At 41.5% G+C, this 14,791-nt stretch overlaps 1 protein-coding gene across 1 annotated transcript in view; it reads right to left on the bottom strand.

Annotated features, from left to right (window-relative positions):
- Nucleotides 1-14,791, bottom strand: part of sppl3 (signal peptide peptidase 3) — a 181,963-nt gene that overhangs the window by 61,123 nt on the left and 106,049 nt on the right. The window contains exon 4 of the mRNA XM_080208443.1: nucleotides 7,803-7,922. Within this exon, the coding sequence (XP_080064569.1) occupies nucleotides 7,803-7,922 (120 nt within the window). The remainder of the gene's footprint in view (nucleotides 1-7,802; nucleotides 7,923-14,791) is intronic.

Here is a 14,791-nt window from a genome sequence, read left to right as displayed (position 1 = left end):
TGATTAGGGACAGTCAGCATGGCTTTGAGAGTGGAAAATCATGTCTTACAAATTTGACTGAGTTTTTTTGAAGTGGTAATCAAGAAGGTGAATGAGGGCAGTGCAGTTGATGTTGTCTACATGGACTTTACCAAGGCACCGCATGGTAGGTAGGTTGTTGCGTAAGGTTAAATCTTATGGGATCCAGGGTGAGGTATCTAAATGGATACAAAATTGGCTTCTTCACAGAAGCCAGAGGGTGGTTGTAGAGGATTGTTTTTCAAACTGGAGGCCTATGACCAGCGGTGTGCCTCAGGGATCAGTGCTGGGTCCACTGTTATTTTCATTTATATTAATGATTTGGATGAGAATATAGAAGGAATGGTTAGTAAGTTCGCAGATGACACCAAGATTGGTGGCATAGTGGACAGTGAAGAAAGTTATCTCCAACTGCAAGGGGATCTTCATCAATTGGGCCAGTGGGCTGACGAATAGCAGATGGTATTTAATGTAGATAAATGCAAAGTAATGCATTTTGTTAAACTGAACCAGGGCAGGACTTATTCAGTTAATGGTAGGGCATTGGGAAGAGTTACAGAACAAAGAGATCTTGGGGTACATGTTCATAGCTTCTTGAAATTGGGGTCACAGGTGGGCAGAGAGGTGAAGACATTCAGCATGCGTGGTTTCATTGGTCAGAACATCGAATACAGGAGTTGGGACATCTTGTTAAAGCTGTACAAGACATTGGTAAGGCCACGCTTGGAATATTGTGTACAGTTCTGGTCACCCTATTATAGAAAGGATATTATTAAACTAGAAAGAATGCAGAAAAGATCTACTAGGGTGCTACTGGGACTTGATGGTTTGAGTTATAAGGAGAGGTTGGATGGACTGGGACTTTTTTCTCTGGAGCATAGCAGGCTGAGGGGTGATCTTATAGAAGTCTATAAAATAACAAGGATCAGCTAGATAGTCAATATCTTTTCCCAAAGGTAGGGGAGTATAAAACTAGAGGGCATAGGTTTAAGTTGAGAGGGGAGAGATACAAAAGTGTCCGGAGGGACAGTTTTTTTCAGAGTGGTGAGCGTCTGGAACAAGCTGCCAGAGATAGTAGTAGAGGAAAGTACACTTTTGTCTTGTAAAAAGCATGTAGACACTTACGTGGGTACGATGGGTATAGAGGGATATGAGCCAAGTGCAGGCAATTGGGATTAGTTTACAAATTTTAAAAAAGGGTGTCGTGGACAAGTTGGGCCAAAGGGCCTGTTTCTATGCTGTAAACCTTTAAGAGTCATAAAGTCAATGACAACACCAGGTTAAAGTCCAACAGGTTTATTTGGACACCGCTCGACAATCACCAGGCAGGAGTGTTCCCTTCCTGTCGGGGAGCGCTTTAGCAATCAAGGATACTCAGCCTCTGATCTTCGGGTAAGCATTCTCCAAGGCGGCATTCAAGGCACATGACAATGCAGAATTACCAAGCAGAAACTGATAGCCAAATTCCGCACACATGGACAGGATCTTGGATTCATGGGACATTATCTGCAAGCCCCACAACTTTCCTGAGCTTGCAAAGTCTCACTAACTTTCCTGGCTTGAGACAATTCACACTTCTTTAACCTGTACTTAACCCTCTCTCCCTCCACCTGTAAAGACTTGATTACCTGTTAAGACTCACATTCTAACCATTATCTTGGAATTGAGTTTGTGTCTATATATGCCCTGTTTGTGAACCAAATTCTGCACTCACCTAACAAAGGCTGTGGAAGGCAATGGAGGAGATTGAAATTAGGCAGAGCAATGGCAGATAGAATTTAATCCTGATAAGTGTGAGATGATGCATTTTGGGAGGTCTAATAAGGGTAGCATATGCACAATGAATAGTAGGTACGCAGAGAGTATTAAGGAACAAAGGGGCCTTGGTGTACAAGTCCATTGATCTCTGAAGGTGGCAGAACAGGGAGATAGAGTGGTGAAGAAGACATACAGACTGCTTGCCTTCATTAGCTGAGGTATTAGTACAACTTTCTAAAACATTGGTTGGCCACAGAAGGCGTTCTGATGTAGAACTGTGTGCCTAGGATGGACAACTACGAGGAGAGACTGGATAGGCTGGGTTTGTTTTCCCTGAAGTAGAGGAAGCTGAGGGGGGAAATCTGATAGAGGCATACAAAATGATGAGAGGCATAGACAGGGTAAATTGTAAGAATCTTTTCCACATGGCAGAAACATCTAAGATCAGAGGGCACAGGTTTAAGATGAGGAGTAAGTTATTTAGAGGGGATCTGAGGATTTTTTTTTCCACCAAGAAGGTGGTGAAAATATAGAATGTGCTGCCTTAGCGGGTGAAGGAGGCAGGTATTCTCTCAACATTTAAGAAGCATCTGAGCCAGAGTGTAATAGTTATAGTCCAAGTGCTAAGTCCAAATCCAACGGGATTTAGTGTAGCTTAGTATTGACAGATAGACATGATGGGTTGAAGTTTCTGTATGACTATGACTGAACACCACTACTGAGCAAGGCATTAAAAATAAGAAAAGCACATCCTGTCCAGTCAAGGCTGTAAAGTTCTCATCACTAACATCTGTGAACTTGTGCCAAAACTGGGAGAGCTGTCCCACAGACTAGTCAAGCACCAGCCTGACAGTCACGCTCACCGACTCATAGAATCGTATGCTGTAGACAATGTCTATGTACGCTGTAGACAACTGTAGGTCTGCCCTACAGTTGGGAGGAAGTGGCCCTGGAAATCTTCAGTAGCAAAGTCCCAGGGCATTAGGTCAAACATGAATGAGAAAACCCCCCACTGATTACCATCTACTGCCCAACGCAGATGCCGAACTGGCAATCCTCCTTGCTGAACATCACTTGGAAGAAGCACTATGAAGACCACAGAATGTGCTGGGGGGGGGGGGGGGGGGGGGGTGTCATCAATGGCAATAGAATTGCATTCACAATGTCATCACATGAATGACATATCCCTCAACCTGCCATTAATCTTGGTTCAATCACAGTTTTGGAACAGTATGCCAGCCACAGCACCAGGCACAACTAAAAATTAGATACTAACCTGGTGAAATCACAATACAGGTCTACATGCAGGAAAGCTACATATATAAATAATAATCAGAGTGAAGTAATCTGTCAACCAAAGCTCTGCACTCCTGCCACATACTGCCGTGAAAGGTGGTGGACAATTAAACACCATCAAACCTCCCATCCTCAATTATTGGCAGTACAGGAGATGAGAGCTTAGGCGAAATGGACAAAAAGTCTATGAATGATGACAGGGAAATCTCTGACTACCATTGCAGGATGTACGTCTGGCAGGAGATATGCTGCCTAGGCTAAAACTTCAATGGAAAGGTTCTCACTGGTAGCTCAAAGTGAGTTCCATTATATGTTCCTCTCAGATCAGAGTGCTCCAGCTGGAATGAGCCTGAATCAAAGAATCCCTGATGTTGAAGGCATCCTGAAGAGGCCCTCGAACCCTGCAACGGGCCCAGCCACTGAGCTGTGCAGCCAACTAAGCTCTACATCTTCCTCCTTGACCACATCTTCACGTCATGCTCCTCTGCCCCATCCCTCCATGACCTGAGTCCATATCTTTCTGGAGAGCTATGTTATTGAAGTGCACAGCAGACCATCACCATCATGCACAAAGCCCCTGCTGGATCATGCTGCAGGGTGCCACCTGACCGGTCTAGGTGCAGTGCCACATCTTCAGAAGTCAGAGGGCCTGCTCAACGGTTGTCCTAGAGACCAAATGGCTGTGACTGTAGCATTTCTGTCTCAAGGTCATGTAAAGGGGCAGGTAATCATCAAGAGGCTTGGCTTCAAAATTCAGCCCTAAAAGGCTTCCAAAATACAAAATGGGATAAAAAGTCTGTGATAAAAAGGAAGGGCTCTTTGTCCAAAAATTCCCAACATTCCCTTCCACTTAGGAGCAGAAGAGGAAAAGGGAGAGCACAATCAAATTGGCCATATATATAATAGCATTTGCCAGAGTGACATATAATTTCTGATTGTTGTCCTGCACTTAGAATTCCAGTAGTGTTAAAAAAAGCTCCAGGAATTAAATATGACTAGTACAGGTCATTAGTCCAATGCTGACTGAAGCATGAGGACTGTTACCATTATTTTTGCTCAACTTCAAATAAATTACTTGAATTTCAAAAGGGGAAAGTATATTACGACTTGATATTCCTAAAACAGCTCTACACTAAGAGTAAGACTAAACATCATGAATCCATCAAAATCCAGAAGATGACTAAGACTCATTTGCAGTACAGAAATTTTTTTTATCCTGAAATGTACCTCATGATAAATTGCTAACAAAGCAGGAGAAAGTTCACCCAATCCATTCAAAGAAACTGAAAACAAAAGCTAAGTATCCCTTACTTCACTGTTTAACTATAAACATGCAAAGCCAAATGTTTGAAAAGTCTGATTAACACCTTGTAGACCTTTTTGAGTTGTTCCATTAAAAATTCCATGTGGTTTAATGTTTTAGAATACCATAGAATCCCTACAGTGCTCAAAGAGGCCATTTGACCCATTGAGTCTGCGCCAACTCTTTAAAAGAGCATCCTATCAATGTGGTGGGTCAGGAGGTCATTTTTTTTAAGAAACCAGCAAAGCATAACAAAGACAAATGACAGAAATTAGAACATGAGAGTGTGAAATTTCAGTAAGTATAAAAACAGCCAGAGCATCTGTGTGTATTTAAAAAGTGAGAAGCTAAAATGAGCATTGGTTTCTTGGGACTGGATAATTAATAACAGGAAACAAGGAAATGGTAGAGACTTTGAATCAATACCTTCATGATAGAAGGCACAAAAAGCTTCCCAACAATGTCAAAAATCAAGAGTAGGATCTTAGAACAATCAGTATTACCAAGAGAAAGTACCAGAAAACTAATGGGATTAAAAGCTGGCAATTCCCCTAGACCTGATGGACTGCATTTAAAGTCTTAAAACAAGTGGCTGTAGAGATAGTGACACATTGATTGAAATCTTCAAAATTCCCTAGATTTATGAAAGATTCCAGTGGAAAATATCAAGCATTACATCTCTAATCTAGAGGGGAGACAGAAAGCAGGCAGCTGTGGACCAGTTAATTTAAAATCTGTCATCGGAAAAATGCTGGAATCCATTAAGGAAGTAGCAGCAGGACATTTAGAAAATCAATATCACCAAACAGAACAAGGTTTTATGAAAGAGAAATTCTAACAAATTTATTAGAGTTCTTTGATTATGTAACAAACAGGATGGATAAAAGGGAACCAGTAGATGTTGTGTATTGGATTTCCAAAAGACATTTGACAGCAGAGATACAGGATTGGCTAACTAACAAGAAACACAGAGCTGAAATAAATAGGTTACTTTCAGGTTGAGTGGGTGCCATATGGGATCATTGCTGGGGCCTCAACTAGTTAAGATCTATAATAATGACTTGGAAGGGACATGGTGTATTGTAGCCAAATTTGCTGGCAATATAAAGATGGATAGGAAAGCAAGCTGCGACATGGACACAAAAGAGTCTGCAAAGGAGTACACATAAATTAAGTAAGTGGGCAAAAGTTGCCTGATGGAGTATAATGTGGGAAAACTTTGAAGAACAAAATAGCAGAATGTTATTGAAATGGACAGAAACTGCAGCATGTAGGCACAGAGGTATCTGGATGTTTCCAGAGATGAATCACTAAAAATTAACATGCAAGTATTGCAAGTAATTAGAAAACAACTTAAATGTTGGTCTTCATTGCAAGGAGGATGACACACAAAAGAAGGAAAGTCTTGCTACAATTGGGCAGGGCATTGGCGAGACCCCATGCAGAGTACTGCATAAAGTTTTGGTCTATTTTGAGGAAGAATATACTTACAATGGAGACAGTTCAGGGAAGATGCACTTGATCCTGGGATGAAGGTATTGTCTTAACAGAAAAAGGTTGAGCAGATTGGGATTGACTGGGAGTTTAGAAGAATGATAGGTGATCTTATTAAGACACGTAACCTTCTAAGGGGGCTTGACAAGGCAGGCACTGCAAAGACATTTCCCCTCATGGGAAATCTAGAGCTAGGGGGCATAGCTTCAAAATAAGGGATCACATACTTAAAGAAAAAAAGGAATATCTTCGCTTAGAGGGTCATTAGTATTTGGAATAATCTTCCTCAGCAAGCAGTGGAGGTTAATTCATAAAATATATTCAAGCCTAAATTGGACAGATTTTTGACTTACAGTCAAAGATTAAAGGAGCAGGTGGTAAAATGAAATTAGGGAGCAGGTAGGAAAGTGAAATTAAGATTATTATCTGATGTGCCCTACTGAGTGATAGGGTAGGCTCAATGGGCCAGGTGGCCTATATCTCATAGAATCATAGAACCCTACAGTGCAGAAAGAGGCCCTTTGGCCCATCAAATCTGCACCGAACACAATCCCACCCAGGTCCTACGCCCATATCCCTACATATTATACCACTAATCCCTCTAACCTACGCATCCCTGGACACTAAGGGGCAATTTCTTAGCATGGCCAATCAACCTAACCCGCAAATCTTTGGATTGTGGGAGGAAGCCAGAGTACCCGGAGGAAACACAAGGAGAATGTGCAAACTCCATACAGACAGTGACCTGAGCCGGGAATCGAACCCAGGACCCTGGAGCTGTGAAGCAGCAGTGCTAACCATTGTGCTACCATGCTATCTGTTCCTATTTTTTATGTTCTTATGAAAATGTAAGCTATGGATTTTGTCCCTGTCAATTTATTTTAAATTGTAAATAACTCTGATTAGCCTGTACAACGATATCTTGGATATTCAGCACCCTTTTCTCCTCTAATATAAACTGTTGTAATCATTTAAATTTTGCATCCTTACGTTTGTCCTGATGAATGCAAGATGAAACACTTCAGCAAAATTTCCCACTTTTCAACAATATTCAAGTCAATTAAAATAAAATAATTATCGATTGTGATAACACGTCCGCAGGAGTCCACAACATTTCATTTTAATTTGAGAGGTGGAAAATACGTTGTAGTGCTTTGCAGTGTCTGCCTTGTCAAGTCCCCTTAGAAGGTTACATGTCTTAATAAGATCACCTCTCATTCTTCTAAACTCAAGAAGAGTCTTTGAACTTTTAAGGCAGAGGTAAATAGCTTCTTGAGCAAGGGGGTGAAAGGCTTTTAGGGATAGACGGGAATGTGGAGTTGAGGTTACAATCAGATCATTTATGATCTCATTGAACAGCAAAACAGGCTCGAAGGACAAAGTGGTCTATTCCTGCTCCCAATTTGCATGTTAATATATTTTTTTCATTCGTAGGAAACTTGTCCTTGTATGAGGATGTACATCACTTATGTTACGACTTTGATTGATCATCAAATTCTAGACTCTTGTGCATCACATGCTTCAACCCTGTCTTCATCTCATAACTGGTGGCAATACCTTCAACCACCCAGGACCTTGGTCTACAGCTTTCTGTGCAACTTTATGTTCTTCCTCAAAACTCATCTTTTTGGCCAGGCCTTTGGTCATCTCTCCTACTATTTTCTTTTTCCAGTTCACCATCCATTGTTGATTATCTCTCTGAAGCAATTTGGGATGTTTTTCAATTTTAAAGGCAATAAATAAAGTTACTTAATGGCCCAAAAGCAATTCAAGGGGCAGCCAATCTCTAAAGTTTTGGCACGAAACAGCTTTACCAGAATCTAGCTTCTTCTGTAGTTAGTCTACAGGCCAAATTTTCACAAACAGTTCACAACGGATGAAAGGTAGAAAAACAATATTCACATTCCATAAACAATATTACACTAAAACATACCTGCAGTGCATATTGTAAAGACTACTTGAACAGAATCAAAGAAGAAGAACATCACTAAGAGAGACACTGATGCTCCTACTGGAAGAAACAGAGCTTGCGTTGAATCTATGGTCTGGATACCTAGAAAACAAACACATGACTAGTTAAAAGTTTTGCAACAAAAAGAATTCTGACAAAGTTCACCATATTTTACTGATAAAAGAAAATCGCCTTAAATAGTTTTTTGGCTCATGGACTAATACAAGGTCAATACCAAGAAGGGTTTCAACAATACACGTTGACAGCTCTTCATGGTGTTTAAAGAGAATCTGCTTTTCTACTCTTCTATTTTATGGAAAAGATGGTTGATGAGAGGAGAAAGGGGCTACACAAAAAGCCAGCATACTGTAGATAATAGTTGTACAGCATACTGCAGCAAATCATCCAGTGAAGATTGTAGAACATAAATAGCAAGCTACAGCACATTTTGTTGTATGAAATTGCAGATGTAGGGGATAAAGTATCTTTTGTACATTATTAAAAATATAAACAAGAGTAACATGTGCCACGTGGGCGACATGGTGGCACAGCGATCAGCACTGCTGCCTCACAGCGCCAGTGATCCAGGTTTGATTCCCGGTTTGGGTTACTGTCTGTGTGGAGTTTGATGTTCTTCCTCTGGGTACTCCTGTTTCCTCCCCGTTTGAAAGGCGTGCTGGTTAGATGCGTTGACCCGAACAGGCGCTGGGTTGTGCCGACTAGGGGAATTTCACAGTAACTTCACTGCAGTGTTAACGTAAGCCTTACTTGTATCTAATGAATAAACTTTAAAAACATATGTACAAAAGTTATCCCCAAGCAACTGTGAAGCTGAGCATAATCTGCCGTTACAGTGAAATACTGTAACTGGAAGATCGATCATCTTTGCATAAATTAGCAACAAATCTCTTTCAAAACATTATATGGGTAAAATGCAAGCTTATATCAGCTTTGGTATTTTAATTAGAAACGGAGAACATGTTTTTTGGAAAAGGAAATCATTGATTATGGCAAATCAAGTAACGTCTCTACTGGCTTTCGGTTAAAAAGGGATAAGTTTGCATACAAAAATAACTACTCAAGTACAGAATTGGAGGGCCATTAGCACCCAAGGAATTACACCTCAGCATGATTCACCTTCAGAGAATGATTGGGTATTTATTCCAGTTAATCAAAAGTCCAGAATGTAATGGTTCATATAATTACAATTTAATTTCCAGATGCAATTTTATGCATCAACTACAGAAGAAATTGTCAAGGTGCAATCTCATCAGGAGCCCCAGAACCTAGCAACAACTGTCGGAATAAACTTGCTTGTAGGGTAGGGAAAGTTATTTTCAAGCTGTTTTCTCAAGCTGGAAATTTAAAACTCAATTCACAAAATTACTCTCTCAGGTGAGGGAGGCTCTTCAGCCAGTTTAATTTCATCCAACACATCATTTGGGTCCACAGGAGTCTTAAATCAGCCTCGCAAATAGAGGACGTGGTTAAGAAGGCATATGGTGTACTGGCCTTCATCAATCGAGGGATTTAGTTTAGGAGTCAGAAGAAAATGTTGCAGCTTTATAAGACCCTAGTTGGACCTCTCTGGGAATACTGTGCTCAGTTCCGGTCGCTTCATTACAGGAAGGATGTGGAAACTATTGAAAGGGTGCAGAGGAGTTTTACAAGAATGTTGCCTGGATTGGGTGGCATGCCTCATGAGAATAGGTTGAGGGAGCTTGGTCTTTTCTCCTTAAAGAGACGAAGGATGAGAGGTGACCTGATAGACGTGTACAAGATGTTGAGAGATATAGATCGGGTGGATTCTCAGAGGCTTTTTCCAAGGGCTGGAATGGTTGCTACGAGAGGACACAGGCTTAAGGTGCTGGGGAGTAGGTACAGAGGAGATATCAGGGGTAAGTTTTTCACTCCTAAGGTGGTGGGTGAGTGGAATTGGCTGCCATCGGTGGTGGTGGTGGTGGAGGCGGAGGCAGATTCGATAGGGTCTTTCGAGAGAGTTCTGGATGAGTACATGGGACTTAATAGAATTGAGGGTTATAGGTAAGCCTAGTAGGTATGGATATCATCGGCACAACTTGTGGGCCGAAGGGCCTGTCTGTGCTGTAGTTTTTCTGTGCTCTACATCAGACTACCAACCCCATAAAGTTAAAGTTATATATAGCAATAGATCTGCTGCAGAACAAATTCTCACAACTACTTGATCATATTGCTAAATTTTGCTTTTCGGTAAGGACAATGAGGCACAACTCAAGCGACTGCTAAACGAATGCCACAGCACTCACTGTGGTGAAAAACACAACCTTCTGTGTGACAGGTGAAAATTATCACTGGTACGTAAAATGAAAACAATGAAAACATTAAGGGATTTATGGAGCCATCTGACACATAAAATTAGAATGTGTCTGCAAGTCTGCATAAAATGTCTTTGTTTACACTGACCAGCACTGCTTCACACTAATGCACTGTATGTAATACACCAATGTCAAAGTCTATTTTCAAGCCCTATTCCTCTCTGATTCCAAGCAGATGCTCTGAATTGATTTTAAGGCAATCTAACATGCTGAGTTCAAAGGGTGCCTCATATTATGTGGCAACTTTTGCATCCCTCAATTTCAATATTACTGTAGTCCTCTCGAGGTCTATTACACCCAAATTCTTAACAAGGTTCAAGCAATTTAAGCTATTCCTAACCTCAGTATATAAGAGTTAGCTTTCAGCTTTTATTGTTTTTCCAGATCGTTCCTAACTAGTTTTCAGTCAAAAACAGATTGCAAGTAATTCAATTTGACAAAGTTTTCAACTTCAGTGAAACTATAGAACAGTTTTTGTCTGATGGACTGTTTTTGATTGGTTGGATGTCAATCCAGTGCTCATGTGGAATGACAGTTGGTTAAATAGACATTGTAATATTTTATTGCAACATTAAGGTACAGTGTGCAACAAATGTGACATTTAGACCATAAGACATTGGAGCAGAATTAGGCCACTCAGCCCATCAAGTTTGTTCTGCCATTCAATCATGGCTGATACTTTTCTCCTGCCTTTTCCCCAGAACCCCTGATCCCCTTATTAATCAAGAACCTCTCTATCTCAGTCTTAAAGACACTCAAAGACCTGGCCTCCATAGCCTTCTGCGGCAGAGGTCCATAGATTCACCATTCTCTGGCTGAAAAAAATCCCTCGTCATCTCTGTTAAAAGGATCGTTCCTCCAGCCTGAGGTTGTGCCCTCTGGTTCTAGTTTTTCCGACTAATGAAAACATCCTTTCCACATCCACTCTATCCAGGCCTCGCAGTTTTCTGTAAGTTTCAATAAGATCCCCCCCAACCTTCTAAACTCCAATGAGTACAGAACCAGTGTCCTCAACCATTCCTCATACCACAAGCTCGTCATTCCAGGGATCATTCTTGTGAACCTCCTCTGGACTCTTTCCAAGGGCTGTACGTCCTTTCTTAGATACGGGGCCCAAAACTGCTCACAATACTCCACATGGGGTCTAACGAGAGACTTGTACAGCCTCAGAAATACATCCCTGCTCTTGTATTCTAGCCCTCTCGACATGAATGCTAATGTTGCATTTGCCTTCCTAACTGCCAACTGAATCTGCATGTTAATCCAGAGAATCTTGAACAATGACTCCCAAGTCCCTTTGTGTTTGATTTCCTAAGCATTTCCCCATTTAGAAAACAGTCTATGCCTCCATTCTCCTTCCAAAGCGCATAACCTCACACTTTTCCACATTGTATTCCATCTGCCACTTCTTTGCCCACTCTCCTAACCTGTCCAAGTCCTTCTGCAGCCTCTCCGCTTCCTCCAGACTACCTGTCCCTCTACATATTTTTGTATAATCTGCAAACTTAGCAACAGTGCTTACAGCTCCTTCTTCCAAAGCGTTAATGTTATTGTGAAAAGTTGTGGTCCCAACACTGACCCGAGGCACACCACTAGTCACTGGCTGTCATCCTGAAAGAGACCCTTTATCTCCACTCTCTGCCTTCTGCCAGTCAGCCAATTCTCTATCCATGCCAGGATCTTACCATTAACACCATGGGATCTTAACTTATTTAACAGTCTCCCATGTAGCACCTTGTCAAAGGCCTTTTGGAAATCTAAATAAATCACGTCCACTAGTTCTCCTTTATCTAATTTTAACAGATTTGTCAGACATGACCTCCCCTTGACAAAGCTGTGCTGACTCAGTCCTATTTTATCATGCACTTTCAAGTACTCTGCGATCTCATCTTTAATAATGGACTCTAAAATCTTGCCAATGACTGAACTCAGGTTAACCGGCCCATAATTTCCCGTCTCCTGCCTCCCTCCCTTCTTAAACAGCAGTGTTACATTGCCTACTTTCCAATCCTCAGGGATCCTCCCTCCCTCCAGTGATTGCTGAAAGATCACCACTAATGCCTCCACAATTTCCTCAGCTATCTCTTTTCAAACCCAGAAGTGCAATCCATCTGGTCCAGGTGATTTATCCACTTTCAGACCTTTCAGTTTCCCCAGAACTTTCTCTTTAGTGATAGCTGCTACACTCACCTGTACCCCCAATTCTCCTGGAGCTTTGGCATCCTACTGGTGTCTTCCACCGTGAGGCTGATGCAAAGTAACTATTCACATTCTCTGCCATTTCTTTGTTTCCTATTATTACTTCTCCAGCCTCATTTGGGAAACTTTGATCTCTTGATGAATGCAGGGCAAGCAATCGTAGCATGAGGGGGACAGGGGAGTCTTGGAAAGTAATTACAGTGGAAAGGAATGGGAGCCCATAACAAAGTTACCCTAACTTGAACAAAACCCTCTACGAACAGTTCATTCAGCTAGTTGTTGCTGGGTTCTGGGATTCCTGATGAGATTGAACCTTGATAGTTTCTTCTGTAGTTACCGTGGTTGGCATATTGGGGATTTGAAGTGGGGCAATGGAGGGCACAGGAGGTTGGGTGTGGGGATGGTGAAGACAGAATGAAATGTATGTTTATAATTGGGATGTCATAGGAAGCAGAGTTGCATGGGAAATGGATGAAGATGAGGAGAGGGGCAAATGGAATGAGTGATAGCATGGGAAAGCTGGAATGGCACGAGATGAAGATTTAATGAAGTATTGTTACAATACACATACTAATTGAACCACAAATGTTTTGTGTCTCTCTCCCCTAGTCTCAAAAAAGTTTTGTTTAGAGTTCTCTCTTTGGTGCCTCTTCTCTCCAATACACCAAGGAATAGCAAGTACATGTTAATTTTATTTAAATTTCTCTGCAGCTTGTGTGATGGTCAATGTTCATGTTCCCCCCACCCCACTGGTACTTTTAAAATAACATGTCACTTCTCAGTCTTCTAGCTGCATCATTGTCTCCATAGTAGCCAGATAGCCTGCAGCAGTATATGACCCAATTCAAAGCTTGCACTCTAGAACAACCAGTGTGCCATGAAGGTTGCCCATACATGCTGTGAAATCAGAGAATCCTGAATTCTGGCTGTCTATATCATTGCTCTTATGGCCTGAACTCTCATTCTCAACAGTATTATAATTTGATTTTGATTTGAGTTATTATTGTCACATGCATTAACATAGTGGAGACACGAAGAGATTTAGGGAATGCATTCCCATAGCGAGCACCTAGGATCTTGAAGACAAGGCCACCGATGATGGTGCAAAGGGACGGGAAGATACACAAGAGTCAAAAGAATGAGGAGTGGGAGTTGGACAACAAATCAGGATGATGCGCAAGTTTGTTTGCTTCCATTTTGTTTGATTCTCATATTCGCTCCATTCCCAGGTTTACTACGGTTCTTGGCAATATTATAAACCTTTATTTAAATCTAATACAATCCTTAACTCTAGTTAGGCATAGATAGATCACTTTTCAGACAATCCTTTGCAAAGAAGCAAAAACCTATGTAAAAAAAAAGCCAAATTAGCAAAAGGATCTGGAAGAGAGCACAAAAATCCTTCCAATCCCGGAGATTACACAGACCTTCATTTACATTAAAGACACCTATCTCCCATGCAAAGTGGTGCCGACCACAGCTGGAAACAGATTCGACTCTCTCAAAGAGATAAAGCAATCTATCTTTTTCATAATCAATCTATCACGAGCAGTGGAATGAGACAGTAAGAACGTGATGCAGACGGGAAGGGTGTGACCAAGACAGAAAATTCACATTAATTCTCTCTGTAATGGCCTGAGGATGTGAGACGCGATATACTGTTTACATTCCCTGTTGACAGCTTTGCATGGCCACCCCACCTATGTTGGTATTTATCAGTTTTGCTGTGGTGCAGTAAGAGGCCATTCAGTCCATCACGTCTGCACCAGCTCTCCAAATAAGCATTATGACTTAATGCCAATTCTTTGACTTTTCCCCATATTGCTTCTATTCAAATAATCAGGTTATGTCCCCTTGAATGCCTTGATTGAACCTGCCTCCACCACACTTGCAGGTAATGCATCTTAGACTCGAACCACTCATCAGGTGAAAAGTTTTTTCTCTCAACACATTTGCTCCCTTTGAAAATCACTAAATCTGTGCTCTCTCATTCTTGATCCTTTTACAAGTGGGAACAGTTTCTCTATCTACTCTGTCTAGCCCCCCTTATGATTTTGAACCTCATATCAAATCTCCTTTCAGCTACCTGCTCTACAAGGCGAACAGTCCCAACCTCTCCAATCAATCCCCACAACTGAAGTTTCTCATCTTTGTAAACCGCTTCCGCACTGTGTTCACATTCTTCCTGTTGTGTGGCACCCAGAATAGGGGACACTATTCCAGCAGAGGCCAAACTCATGTCTTGCAAATGTTCAGCATAACCTCCTTGTTCTTCTACTCCACATCCGTATTAATGAAGCCCAGAATACTATACGCTTCATTAGCTGCTCTCTCCACCTGTCCTGCCTTCTGCAATGATCAATGTAGTTAATACATCCAGGTCCCTCCGCTCCTGCACCAGCTTAAGAATTTTACCCT

Source organism: Carcharhinus amblyrhynchos, chromosome 20 (genome assembly GCF_965287045.1).
Source record: "Carcharhinus amblyrhynchos chromosome 20, sCarAmb.v2.hapA, whole genome shotgun sequence".
In the NCBI taxonomy this organism is placed as follows: domain Eukaryota; kingdom Metazoa; phylum Chordata; class Chondrichthyes; order Carcharhiniformes; family Carcharhinidae; genus Carcharhinus; species Carcharhinus amblyrhynchos.
This window is presented reverse-complemented; position numbering and strand designations above follow the sequence as displayed.